Source organism: Xiphophorus couchianus, chromosome 1, assembly GCF_001444195.1.
Source record: "Xiphophorus couchianus chromosome 1, X_couchianus-1.0, whole genome shotgun sequence".
NCBI classification, from domain to species: Eukaryota; Metazoa; Chordata; class Actinopteri; order Cyprinodontiformes; family Poeciliidae; genus Xiphophorus; species Xiphophorus couchianus.
Genome location: NC_040228.1, coordinates 12,561,080 through 12,575,064, shown reverse-complemented (window position 1 = coordinate 12,575,064; position 13,985 = coordinate 12,561,080). Strand labels below are relative to the sequence as shown.

The following is a 13,985-nucleotide window of genomic DNA, read 5'->3' as shown; positions in this document are numbered from 1 at the left end:
TCACTTAATCAAAAATAATTAACTTCTGGAGACATTTTAACTTCAGATGGATTATGTCACGGTGCAGCATCCCACGTAACATTTGGCAACATAGTGCTGCGGTCGATCATTTCCTGCCATTGATTGTGTAGGCTGCAGCGGCAGGTTATTGTTGTTGTCTATTTGGTGCATGCATGGATGGCTGAGTCAGACTGAATCATTTGTATGGGCAATTGTATGCTGCATTAATTGGATAGGCATAGTGAGCATTCATTTGTTGCTTAAAAATCAATAAGGACAGCATTTTTTTAATGTGCCTGAACCGTCATTGAAAAGTTTTATCCTAAAGAGCAAAGGAGGTGTCATTCCTGATAGAAGTTTTTGCTGAGATGATGTTGATCTGGATGTATGAAAAAGAAAGATATTTTCTTTCTAGCTCTTATTTGTAGGTAAAGAAATAGTTTGTTTGGTTAAAGCAAACAGATATAAGCTTAAAAATTATTATGGGTCCAACAACATTGCTAAAATCTTTAAAACATTTATTATTTATTTGTTTATTTATTTATTTGATTTGTGACATAGAGCTACAAAGTTTGCAAAAACAAGTCTGAAAAGTCTGCATGTCCTGCTAACAATCTTTGCAAAGTGGAACACTGACATGATACCAGCTCCTGTTTTGATATGCCTCATTGATCATGCGATCAGTGAATTGGGTCCAGAAAAATTTCACAGAAATAGTTTTTCATCTACTTTGGAAACTAAGTCTATTACTTTGGAAACCGTTATTCTTTGTGTTCAGAGTTACAGCAACATGCTGTACTCAGTTCTGTCTTACATGCCTGAGAAACTCGCATCAGTGAGCTGCAGCAGCCAACAAGGCCTGTTTTTTTCCACTGTGAAGGTCAAATTAAAACATTAAAGCGCCTCAATTTTTCCCCTGATTGGTCAACCTCAGAAATACTACAAGTTTGCACATTTTTCAGTGGATTACATTTTATTTCTCAAATCCTGCAATTCCGTTCATGTCTTCTGCATCACGGTGAATAAAGTATGGAAAAATGTTTGTATTTACAGACATTCAAAAATGATTCATACATCCATCCATTGGTTTGTTTATCCATCCATTCGTCCGTCTGTCCATCCAGTAGTTTTTGTAGGTTCTATATTTAAAGCCTAGCTACTGTTTCCTTGCAAACAATTTCTTGTCAACTTTTACTTTTTTTTAATTAGAAAATGTGGTAAAAATGCCTCTAGAAATATAAATATAAAAAAGTCTTCATAAGCCACACAATATATAAATTATTCAACAACAATGTCATAAATGCATGTTCTCCTAATGTGGTGCAGCCTGGTTTAGCTCAGTCGTTATATCTCTGCTTCTCACTCTGTTGTCTCCAAGTGTTAGCATCATGTCTGCAGATCAGTAGCACTTTAACGCCATTGTTCCCTCTCGTGGTGGAGGCAGGGCGTATTGACTGTAAGAGAGCTGCCTTCCTCCTGTTTTCTTATCCGGCCCAAATATGTCACTCACTGCAGCTTTTCCTGCTGAGTCCTGTCTGCAGCTGGGAGGCTTCCTATGCAGACAAGTGGACAGAACCCCAAACCTGACCGTGTCTTCATCATCTACTTGTTTGGTCTGCTGCAGTTAGCTAAACAAAAACAGTGAATCTGTCTTTTGAATGTTAAATATGTGGGGGGAAAAAACCCTCTCAGTTACTATTATCTTGAAATAATCTGGTCTCCTTTCTGGAGGTTGAAAGGTAATACGGAAGAGGGTAGATGTAACACAAAAAGGGATTTAATTCTTCTGCAGCTCCTCATCAGCACTCTGGTTTTTGCTGCAGGTTGTCTCTCCACGTCTAAAAATAACATTAAAAGCATCCCTAAACTCATTAAAAATGCATCCATGCTGCATGGCAGGATGGAGGAGATAAAAGTCATTCCAGCATAGGAAGAAACTTGGTAAAAAAAAAAAAAAGTCGCCACAAAAAAATCTGAATATGTCCACTTCCACCGAAGCGAAGCTATGATCAGCTTGTTATCCGTCGTCGTCGTTTGTTGGCTGATGTTTTCTTTCTCTGCTTCCTCACAGTCAATAAGCACAAGCCGTGGATCGAGACGACGTACCATGGGATTGTGACGGAGAACGATGACAAAGTTATTCTGGACCCCCCTCTAATTGCGCTGGACAAAGACGCTCCTTTACGCTACGCAGGTGAGAGAGAAAGCATAACGCTGCTGCCGCTCGTTCGCCAGCTCATGACCAACCCTGCTGTTGAGATCACCTTCAGGTCGTAAAATGAAAGAGAAAGCAATATTATGCAAAACAACTGTGTGACTCACAGATGTAGATAGTTGATATATATTATTAATGGTCGACAATGAATTATTAATTTGTCAAATTCATTATTTCTTCCCAAATAAGACAGAAAGACAGCTGTTCTTAACACGGAAGCAGATCCTCTGATCTATTCTGAGCGCCAGGCTTTGAAATCACAAAAGCATCATTGTTAATGTATGAAGGTCTTCCACCATTCTGCGTGTTTTAATAAGTTTTAATTCTTCCCATGATGACTGAATCTGAGATAAACTGTTTGATTTTTTTTAACATTTAAAACAGCAGCTGACTCAGCATGAGGAGGTCAGGAACCGTTAAATCTTACCTTGTTGCTTTAATTATGGTTTCGTTCTCTGCGGTGGTACACACATGCGACTCAACCATAAGATTTTTATGACTTGCCTTTCATACTGATGGACATCTGGCTGCCATACCGCAAGATTGTCCCTTTTGATTTATCAGATCAAAATTGTTTTTTAAGTGTTTTTTGTTTTTTTTATTCTTCCCAGAGGGGAGCCACAATTTATGAGTTTAATGTTATGAGAAAAACATTTCCTCCCGGTGTCTTTAATCACATCAGCATTGGCTTTTGGTAGGGCCTTAAAGCAGCAGATGAGTTGCACGGTCTTTTATCTGCTTTATTGCTCCTCATGTGATCATTTTAATCCAGGATTACTCGTCTTGAATTCCCGTGAGGCTTCAGCTTCCACATTTTCAACCAAAACAGACGACATAAGCGAAGAGGAAGGTGACGGCCCCGCTAAAGCGGACCTCCGCACTGTCGCTGTTTTTACCGATAAGCCTGCAAAAACAGAATAAAACGCTTCATTCTCTGCATGATGATTGTCTCCTTTCACAGCAAATTAGTGCTGAATACACAGCTTGGTGCACCCACCTCTTTCAACGGGGGCTCCCCTTTTGATGAGTGGCGTTTATGAACGGACTGTGTGTCCCTGTGAACTGTCTCTGTCTCTCTCTGCCTCTTTGGAGGCAGAGCAAGCAGTCTGGCTTCACGTGGCGGCAGGGGTGATCTGCTCCATCACGCCAGATTCCCTCCATCTGTGCCAACTAAGAGGGTTCCCCGTTAAGCCGACCCACAGGCCGCTCAGAGGCCCAATCAAATACACGCCTTTAAGTCAGATCAGAGTGAATAAATTCATGTTTGCAGTAAGAGAGTTGCGGTTTAAGTTAGCATGTGCTACAGTGCCTTTTAAAAGTATCCGTAGCCCTTGAATTTTTCCACGTTTTGTTAGGTTATAAGCGCATATTTAAATTTAATTTACTGGGATTTCATGTGATAGGAAGATGCAAAAAAGTGCATAATTGTGTAGCAGAAAGTAAAGATTTTTAAATTTTTCCACAGATACAAATCTGAAAAGTTTGCTTTATTTAGGATCCACATTTAGCAACAGCAGTCCTGGTGCTATTTTCCTTCCTCATGATTTGCTTCAATAAAATAGTTTCTAAAGGTTGCATAAAAAAAACTAAACAAAACAAACAACATGGCAGAATAAATATATTTCCTGGTCAACTGTAGTATCATTCAGTTTATAACTTGGGACTTACATTGTTTGCAGTTTACTAGAATATTGTTTCACCTGTGCTTTAAATTTACTTTTACTGAACATAAAAGCTGACATTAATAAGACATTTGCCTTATTTATGTATTTATTTAGCATTTGCGAATAAATTTTAAATTTGAGATACCGCTGGATAAAATATGGCTTCCCCGATCCCTGCTTCTGAAGCACACGAAGGGCTAAAAAATCCCCGAAGAGAACTTACGGAGGCCTTCACAGAAGCCTCCAGAGAGTTTGTATGAAATGTTGCTTATAATATGGCGAAACCCATCTGTAAAGAAGATAAATGACTCACCCAAAGCCTGAGAGTGTGATCATACAGTCTCTGGAAAGTGGGATTCTTATCTGTAACCTTATTGTCATTTCCAGGAGAAAAAAAAACTTATGTGCTTTTAAAATTTACTTTTTTTTTAATTCGGAGAGAGCCTTCTCCTTATCATGATCTTTTCTGATGTTGGTTGTATAAGTGTACAGCTCAAGAATGTCTCTTCTTTTCCTCAACGTGTCTTCTAACTTTCTTCCTATCTGGGTTTATCTCCTCTCCCCTCCATGTAGAGAGTTTTGAGGTGACCCTCACCGAAGAAGGTGATCGTGGGCTTTTTTTTTCTTCTGCCTTGTGCTTATTTTTAATTTTAATTTCTTTTACGATTAACCCACTAACATAAAAAGCAACATCCACACGTTTTACACAGAAACTCCTATCATGCTCTGTAATTGACCTCCTCGTTTGTTTTTCGCTGGTTCTTTCCCCCTCTCCCCTCCTCACCTTGACTATTTTTTTAAAGAGCTGAAACAGCTGGATGAAAAGTGTGATGTGGGGACTGACTGCTCTTAGAAATATCTGTGCATGAGACATCCATTGCAGTTTGCAGACCCTAACAGTGTATCAGCTGTCACCTCGAGCACAAAAACCACCTTTGAAAACAGGAGTTCTCTTGTCTTTTTGGCGCCATTTCGTCCAGCAAGTTCAATTAAAATAACCATGGCAGCTTTTAAAATGTCTTGAAGCTAAATCCTACAGCTGAATTTGACTCCAATAAAAGATAAAAATACACACAGATTTCCTGAAGGTGCTACATGTGCTCATCATTGGGCTTTTCCTCTTACAAGTATTTGAGAGCAACTCCTGCAGATTTCTGTGAATTTGCTGAGATTGTTAACCGATGCAAACTCTCTCTTTCTCTTCGCTGCAAAGCTTCTGTATTTTGCATCCCTCGCCTCAGTGGATCTCTTTTGAGTTTAATTCTCTGCCACTAATCCCAACCATTAGCATGGCTGCAGTCATTTGATGTGGATGTCAGGCAAGTTGATATTTCTAACCCCAGTTCTCATCCAGTGCTTTTTGTTTTGGATCCTTTTATCGTGCTGGTTTAGTTTCCGTATGATTTCTGGGTTTGTTTTGCAGTTGTTTTTGGATGAGAGGCAGGCAGAATTACACAGGAAGACTTTCTTTAAATGGTTCAAACTACTTACTGGAAGTGTTATTTTTTTCTTTCACAGATTTTATTGGTGGGTGGAGGGGGTTGATTGATGAATTGGTGTTTTATCACCTTTATGTTTAATTTTTTTTTTATTTTATATGCCTTTATCTTTGTATTCACTTTTTTTTAAAGCTCTGTTTCACAACTTCTGTTTGTTACAACATCCTGAGTGCTCCTGTGAAATGCCTGTCCACGTTTTTTTCAGTTTCCGCCTGCATGACTGGATGCACTGGTTTTCAAGTGGCTTGGAAATTAAAACAAAGTTATCTCAAATGTCCCACACCCTCGCCCCAACTACTCACCCACATGATGTGCGGTTTGGCTTCCTCCACAGACTCCATGCACTTCTCTACCTACAACCCTTCGGTTCCCAAAATTTGTGGCTGTTTGTTTATTTTTGCGTGGATATTTTTTTCACAATTAACGCTATTTATTTATTTATTTTTTTTTTTTTTTCATTTTATCTAAAATTTGATGTCGCATCTCTCATCGACTGTTCTGAGCAAATTTCCTTTTGACTCCTGACGTATTCAGGTGAGATTTGCGGCTTCAGGATCCACGGGCAGAACGTCCCCTTCGAGGCAGTGGTCCTGGACAAGTCCACTGGCGAGGGGGTCATCAGGGCCAAGGAGAAGCTCGACTGTGAGCTGCAGAAGGAGCACACCTTCACCATCCAGGCCTATGACTGTGGAGAGGGTCCTGATGGCGCCAACATGAAGAAATCACACAAGTGAGTCAAGCTTGGCCACGTCAGAGGATACCTGATTTGATTTATTGCACAGTCTGTTTATAGACTTTAACATTCACAGATTTACTGTATTATTACATGCAGTAACTGTATAAATATACACAAAGACATTTTTACTCACTACTTTACACGCTATTGGATGTTGCTTGCAAAGGAGCCAATCGAGGAGCCAGATTTATCTTCTTATTGATGGGATGGACCAATAAAAGCAAAGATAAGGAAGACCGTAGATTTTGGTTCCTGCGGTCACGCTAACACTATGTCCACTGCTCGTATTTTTAGGTATATTTAGTCTGTGAAATAGTGAAATAGTTGTTGCTTATTTTGTAATGTTTTACGTTTTTGTTTGCAAATGTAGTGCTTCATTATGCTGTCGATGGATAGCTTTATGCTGTTTTTTTGGCTTTGACATTTGATCAATTACCGTAAACTGTATTAAGTTGTAATAACAATTTTTATATAACTTTTTACAGGATGAAAGTAATAAGAAATAATTAGTAGAATTACAGAATTGCTTGAAAGAAATTATAATTATAAAGAGATTCTCCAGAGTGAGCCTTTTCTGACTAAACAGAGGATAAATCAGCAGGTAACATCTTGCTGCTTGACGTGAAGCCAGCCGATACGCTTGCGGGTCTTTTAGTAGCAGTAGAAGCCGGGTAATAAAGTTCAATCCACAATAGAAAATAATTAATTTTATCTGCTCTTCACTACAACTCCTCTCTTAGAAACAATTTAAACAGAAACTGAAAATTTAATTTGTTGTATTCAATTTGAGCGAAACTCCTGGTAAACACATAAATAGATCTTTTAATTTCCTTTGCATAGTGAGATGCTTCTACTGAAATCCTTGTTGCTGATAAAACATGCCAACCGTGTTCCTGCTCCTCTCAGGGCGACCGTCCACATCCAGGTGAACGACATCAACGAGTATTCCCCAGTGTTCAAGGAGAAGACGTACAAAGCCACCGTGATCGAGGGGAAGAAATACGACAACATCCTGAAGGTGGAGGCGGTGGATGCCGACTGCTCCTTCCAGTTCAGCCAAATCTGCAGCTACGAAATTGTCACGCCCGATGTTCCCTTCACCATCGACAAAGACGGTGAGGACCTTGAAGGAGCGTGCCTTTGTCTTTCCCCGCTTGGAAAACGGATCAGCGCGCAGCCGAGATAATGGATTGTATTGACAGGGATCAAGGTGTCCATTGATTTGTGTACAAACTGACACCACAAGGGTTTCATTTAAAATTCAGCGCAAGCAATGGCAGCCTTCTGCAAATATCATCCAGGGTGGTTGGTATTTTCTCATTATGTCTGTTTCTCATATTTCTTTGTTGAAAAAATAACACAAAAGAATCAATAGATAAGAAGGAACTAAAGACAGTTCAAAATGGCACCTCAACAACAGTGGCCATCCATCTTCTTCTCTTCCTTTACGTCAACGATTTATTTTTGGACTGTTTGTGAGGGTATTATATTTATTACATCTTTATAGTTTAGAAAAATGTCAGTTTCATCAGAAAAATGGTTGAAACTTGAGTTTTATTCCCCTTTGTTTTTGCCTTATCAGGCTTTATTAAGAACACTGAGAAGCTGAGCTACAGCAAAGAGCGCATGTACAAGTTGACCGTGACCGCCTACGACTGCGGGAAGAACCGAGCTTCTGAAGATGTGTTGGTCAAAATCAGCATAAAGCCCACCTGCAGACCCAGCTGGCAAGGTATGAAAGTCACACTTTCCATACTATTTTACAACTCTACACAGATTATCACTCCTTTAATCTCTCAATTCTCCTTTTCTCTTGGTTTTCAGGCTTCAATAAGAGGACTGAGTATGAACCGGGCACCGGTAGCCTGGCTCTTTTCCCCAGCATGCACCTGGAGACCTGCGATGTGCCCATCACCTCTGTCCGGGCCAGTATTGAACTGGAAACCAACCACATCGGAAAGGGCTGTGACCGTGACACGTACTCTGAGAAGTCACTGCACAAGCTGTGTGGTAAATAAATAAACGCTCCGCTGGAAATGTTAATAATTTGCACTCAAAGCGGGACTTCTTTTTCTTGAGCTTTTCTACATTTTACAAACGCAGAGTTGTGAGGTGGAAAGAAAATTATGCAAAAATGAGAGTAGAATATGTCGCCCTCCTGTAGTCTCAATAAAATAAATCCAGTTTCCTTCCAAAGTCACCTAATTAGCTATTCCAAAGTGCAGGGCACGTCTTTTTCCACCAAGATGAGAATAGAACATATTTCACAATCCATCCTAAAAGACCCAGAAACCAATTATATCAGTTCATTGCTCAGTGTCGATTTGGGGGAAAAGGGCAAAGATCTGATCAGATGAGAGTGACTCACATTCAGTTGCCAGGGATACCAACAAGACTTGCAGAATAATTACAGAGAAAGATGATCATTGAGGAAGGTAGAATACATATGTATGTCTTTTTTTTCCCCAGATTTTCATTTCAGAAATGGTGAGAGCCATGTTTCCTTTCCCTCCTCTTTACAGTTGCGTAAAATTTTGTGTTGAGCAAGCACATAAAATACACTGTAGTCATGTGACAACATGCAAACAGAGTTTAGGGGGTGAATATTTTTGTTAGGCATTGTTTTTCACCTCTATCACTCATTTAATCCGCCTTTCCATCTGTTCCCTTATAAAAAAGGGAACAGATGCTTTAACTTTTCAAGTTAAAGCATAAGTACACAAAACAGAATCCAGTGTAGATACGTAAATCTGCTTCTGCCGTCGTCGTATCTTAGGAGCCAGCTCCGGCACCGTGGAGCTCCTTCCTGCTCCGAGCAGCTCTGCCAACTGGACGGTGGGACTGCCCACTGATAATGGACACGATAGTGACCAGGTGTTTGAGTTCAACGGCACCCAGGCCATCAAGGTGCCCGATGGTTTGGTGAACACCAACCTGAAGGAGCCCTTCACCCTCTCTGTGTGGATGAGGCACGGACCCGGCTCCCACGAAAAGGAGACGATCCTCTGCAACTCAGACAAAACAGGTAGAGGTCTATGATAATCTGATACGCTGCAGAAAAACGGCATCGCTCTGATCAGATTAACAAAAGTCAGCGTTGTTCTTCAGGTGATAGAAGGCCAATGTTGTAATTATCTTTATGTGTCTCTGAAGGTTCAGACCTGATCTAGCTGACTCTAGATCGTTCCTCTTTAGGTCAGTGCATCTGAAAGCTGAGTATCTGAGGTCAAACCTGTGACAAGTTCCCTCGGCATCTCATTACCGCCACACACTTGGTCTGCTAGTTCATGGGATTAAAATAGCCATCGTATCTCTGGCTCAGACTTGCGCCACAGTTATAATCAGTGTTTGTGTTGCGCCAACTGGAGTGTGCAAGCCCTCACTCTCACCTCTGCTCACTGACTGCGCTTCCTTTTATTTTAGAGACTATATGATCAGTCACAGGCTGCCTTGATCTTATTTTCTGTAAAGTCTCTGGTGTGATCAGTGAGCAGGCGGCCGTGGCGGCTCGTCAGCTTCGGTTCGGCTGCTCATATAAGAAGGATTACATCAGAACGGCTGTGTCCCGGACAGGACGCTCTGAGGCTTGTGATGTCAGCGCACCATCCGTGACCTCTCTTTAGCACAGAGTCACGAAAGCATAAATCCTGCTCTTATGGGTCACCACACGTTAAATCTTGGTGCTCTAATGAGAACAAAGTAATGTTAGTTTTTTTAAATTATTATTAATTTAAGATGTCACATTTTCAGGAGATTAAATGAAGAGTAGGGTCTAAACCTGATCGTTTCCTCTTTCTTCCTACCTGCAGATATGAACAGACATCACTACTCCCTCTACGTTCACAACTGCAGGCTAATCCTTCTCCTCCGCCAGGATCCGTCCGAGGCGGAGAACTACAAACCAGCAGAGTTCCACTGGAAACTCGACCAGGTCAGCCGCCACTTCTCAAACCGAGCCCTGTTTGTGCTCGTACAGCTTTTCAACTCTTTTATTATTATTTTTTACTGCCATGTTTGCAGGTGTGTGACAAAGAGTGGCATCATTATGTGCTCAACGTGGAGTTCCCCACTGTTTCTCTGTTTGTGGATGGGACGGCCTTCGAGCCCTTCATGGTCACAGAGGACTACCCACTGCACCCCTCTAAGATCGAGACTCAGCTCACAGTTGGCGCCTGCTGGCAAGGTAGACACTCTGATTCCCTTCAAGTTATTTAATAAGCATTCACAGTTTATTTCAGAGGTTTCCAACACAATCCTGTAGACCCACTGTCCTGGAGATACACCTCCGTGTCTATCAGTGACAGTCATTGAAGATCCTGGTTTACATAGAGTGAAACAGACAAATTTATCTGACATAATACTATGATATAAATAGAATTTTGAATTCAATTTCAGTTCAAGAGGTGTGAATACTTTCAGAAAGCACTGTATGATGATGAAATAAATAAAAAATATCTAGCAGTACTCTTTACAGTCTGTTTTGCGTTTTGTTTAGTCACTAAATGTTGTTTTTACTCTTCCTGGGAATCTCTACTGATGCGGCATGATCTTTTTATTCTGTAGCATCTGTAGTCTCTCCTGCAAAAATCCTCAACCTTCCTTCCTCTCTCTTTCCCTGCTCTCTCGTTTCCCGTCCAATCACAGAAAACTCGGGACATGACAATGACACTGAGGCGGGCCCTGAGACCACCTCAGGTTGCTTAAGTCTTTCCCTTCCTCCTCAGACATGTCCATGTGTCCAGAACGTCCCGCCATGCTAACAGCTTAACTGCATCTTCACGCCATTTTAACTAGAATGACAGGAACATTCTAGATGCAAAGATTGTTGTTTGCTTGTTTATCGACCCTCTTTACAGCATGATTGGCTGTGTATAAGTTTTGTGATGCCATCCTACCTGTTATGTTTTTTTTTTTTTCATTTTCTTCACCACCTTTTTAATGATTTATTTAGATCTTCAGCAGTCAGGAGGTTTGTCCTCTATTTCAGCCAATACTCTGTCTCCAGCAGAACAGAAATAGAAACATAAAGAGCACAAAAACAACTCCGATCCGACTGCGTGTTTTCGTCCATACCGTCAAGTGTGACCTTGTCGAAACTCCTGCATATCAGATAACAAACCTGCAGTTGACTAAAAATACGCAGATGGCTGAAGGTTCGTTTGACCTAGGGATGTACGGTTTGGGGCTAACCCTGCAGTAATTAAAGCTCAGTATTATATATTATATTTGTCAATATCAACATTTTCCCGTCTTGAAGTTCCGTCGTTTGTCACAATTTGCTGAGAAAAGCAGATAATTTTATTTTTATTTTCCTCTCCTTTATGTCTTTTTGTTGTTGTAATATCTTTATCCAGAGTACTTTCGTAGCTCCACTTCATTGATTTAAATGTTGCATGTGCTGAAGGCATACATAAGCTCATCCATCATCTGCCTGTCTCATCCTCCAGGCCTCGGGCCTTTAAGGGGGGCATATACTAACTTGCATGAACTTCATTCATGCCAGCTTTGCTCATTGAGACAGCACGCTTCCATAGTCAGCTCTGAAACATTGAAATCCCCTCTTTAGTAACTCACTTATTTTCGTGTTGTTACTTTCTGAACCAGGCGGGAATGCCCGAATGGCTCAGTTTTTCCGAGGAAACCTTGCAGGCCTGATCATCCGCTCCGGCAAGCTGGAGAACAAGAAGGTGATCGACTGTTTGTACACCTGCAAAGAAGGCCTGGATGTGCAGCTGCCTGAGGAAGTAGCTTCAGCGGTGAAGGTGAGGGAGCAGAGTGGCTCGTGCAGGCTGGTCAGTTGCTTTTAAAGACATACCACACGGATCGTAGCTGTTTTATTTTGTAGTGACTTTTTTTGCCCACCGCACTGATTTATTTATTTTTTTGTAATATCTTACATAGTATATGTAATTTGTTAGAATATAATACAGGAAGATACCAGAACTGCTGTGAGCAGAGCAGAGGCAAACTCTTACTGTGTGTGAGAGAGAGAGATCACTGCAAATAGGACTTAAACAAGAATTTTCAGAACAAAAACAAATATAATTGTGATGTTAACATTTTAAAATGTGAAAAATGGCCTCAACTTGTTTGGCATGGCTAACATTACAACCACAGTATATTCTCTAGAGAATATGGAGCCTTATAATCCAGTTTGTCTCCCATCAGGCAGAGATTGACTTGTCAAAATGATAAAGCCATTCCCCTCTCCTGTACTCTGTTCAGCCTTCCTGTTATCTGCCAAAAGTCTTGCTCTCTTCCACATTTTGCAGCATGAATAAATGACAAACACTTTCAAAATTGTTTCCCTTTAAAGAACTTTGTACATGTTTGTGCTTCCTCTGACACTATTTTAAGCACCACAACTGTAATTGACACAGCTAAGAAGCAGGTCTTCTTCTATTAGTAACAACTTCCACACTGAAGGCTGTTCTTCTGTCACAAGATGCCTTTCTATGTGAATTATAAAAGAAGGAAGTGACTAGAAGGGTTTAATGATGCTGAAAAGCAGACTGATAAGGGTTAAATAAATTTTTAATTGTCTCATAAGTAACCTTTACAACAATGTGTCTGCACATTGTTGTAAAGGCGAATCCGTACAACTTCCAGGGATTTTACACTTGAAGATCTGTTTTAGGTAAATAAATAAACTTTTGGGTTCAGTTATTTAAACTCCTACTTCATTTCCTTCACTTAGGTTGATTTCAACCCCAACCAGTCCTCTCTGACAGTGGAAGGCGACGACATCGGCGCCTTTGACAAAGTCATGCAGCATATCTCCTACTTAAACTCCCGCCAGTTCCCAACCCCAGGCATTAGGCACCTTCGCATCTCCACCACTGTCAAGTAAGTAACAGAAGCAAAACGTAATTTATCTCAGAAGCCTGTGAGTGGACAGCATGTACACTAAATTAGAGAACAGGGACTCTTTCATTTACGACCGTGATTTTAGGGTATTTGTCAACTCTTTGCCAGGTGTTTGAACGAGGACGCCTGCGTGGCGGTGCCAGACGCTGAAGGCTACGTGATGGTGCTGCAGCCCGAGGAGCCGAAGATCAGCCTGAGCGGCATTGACCACTTCGCCCGCAGCGCCGCTGAATTTGAGAGCCAGGAAGGCGTGACTCTGTTCCCCGAGCTTCGCATTGTCAGCACCATCACCCGGGAAATGGAGGCCGACGCAGAGTCTGAAGCAGCAGAAGGCACTGACGATGACCCCACAGGTAAGGGACAACTGGACCTTAAGAGACCTTATAGTTTAGAAAATTAGTAAAATATTTAGTCAAAGTAAAAAGAAAGCAGTCAGACATGTTTTTAACCAGAGTGTTGGTGTAGCTTCAGCTGTCTGTATATTTATTTATTATATGGAGTGAATATCTTGGTCCGAGCTTTAATTTTCAGTTGTTGCTGATATGTTTTCTTCTTGGTTAAATAACCTGAAAGGCTGAAAGGCTCTGCAGAAATGATTTATAACAGTGTAGAGATACTGTAGCTGGCAATAACTTTGCCTGGAGGATGAGGGAACTGTACAGACACAATGAGACGGAATCAGAGCTAAGTTGTTTATTTCTGGGCGTGGTAAGCGACCAGCCGTGCCATCTGTCGGGCTTCCACATGGGTTAAGACGAGGAAGGACAATAGACATGCTCCAGAGCCGACACAGACACACTAAGGTACAATGTGCTGTTGTGAGCAACACGCCATATGGGACAAAAGGGGCTTAGTAAGATCTGTTGCTCTTACTTGCTTTAATCTGACCCAACTCTCATGACCGGACAGCAAACAAGGTCACAGTCAATGTTAAAAATCATTTAATTGTAGTTGCCGGAGAAATTAATTTGTTGCAACTAAAGCTAGACTGCATATTCAAGCTT

The 13,985-nt window shown here is 41.1% G+C and overlaps 1 protein-coding gene across 4 annotated transcripts in view; it reads left to right on the top strand.

Moving 5' to 3' along the window:
- clstn1 (calsyntenin 1) overlaps positions 1–13,985 on the top strand; it is a 35,791-nt gene that overhangs the window by 13,227 nt on the left and 8,579 nt on the right. Inside the window, exons 2-14 of one of the 4 annotated variants that reach the window (XM_028025346.1) lie at positions 2,072–2,194; positions 4,453–4,482; positions 5,913–6,108; positions 7,021–7,229; positions 7,697–7,846; positions 7,939–8,124; positions 8,891–9,139; positions 9,924–10,045; positions 10,135–10,297; positions 10,759–10,809; positions 11,719–11,876; positions 12,812–12,960; positions 13,090–13,334. In XM_028025346.1, the coding sequence (XP_027881147.1) occupies positions 2,072–2,194; positions 4,453–4,482; positions 5,913–6,108; positions 7,021–7,229; positions 7,697–7,846; positions 7,939–8,124; positions 8,891–9,139; positions 9,924–10,045; positions 10,135–10,297; positions 10,759–10,809; positions 11,719–11,876; positions 12,812–12,960; positions 13,090–13,334 (2,031 nt within the window). The remainder of the gene's footprint in view (positions 1–2,071; positions 2,195–4,452; positions 4,483–5,912; positions 6,109–7,020; positions 7,230–7,696; positions 7,847–7,938; positions 8,125–8,890; positions 9,140–9,923; positions 10,046–10,134; positions 10,298–10,758; positions 10,810–11,718; positions 11,877–12,811; positions 12,961–13,089; positions 13,335–13,985) is intronic. The other 3 variants (XM_028025354.1, XM_028025360.1, XM_028025370.1) reach the window with 3 other exon arrangements.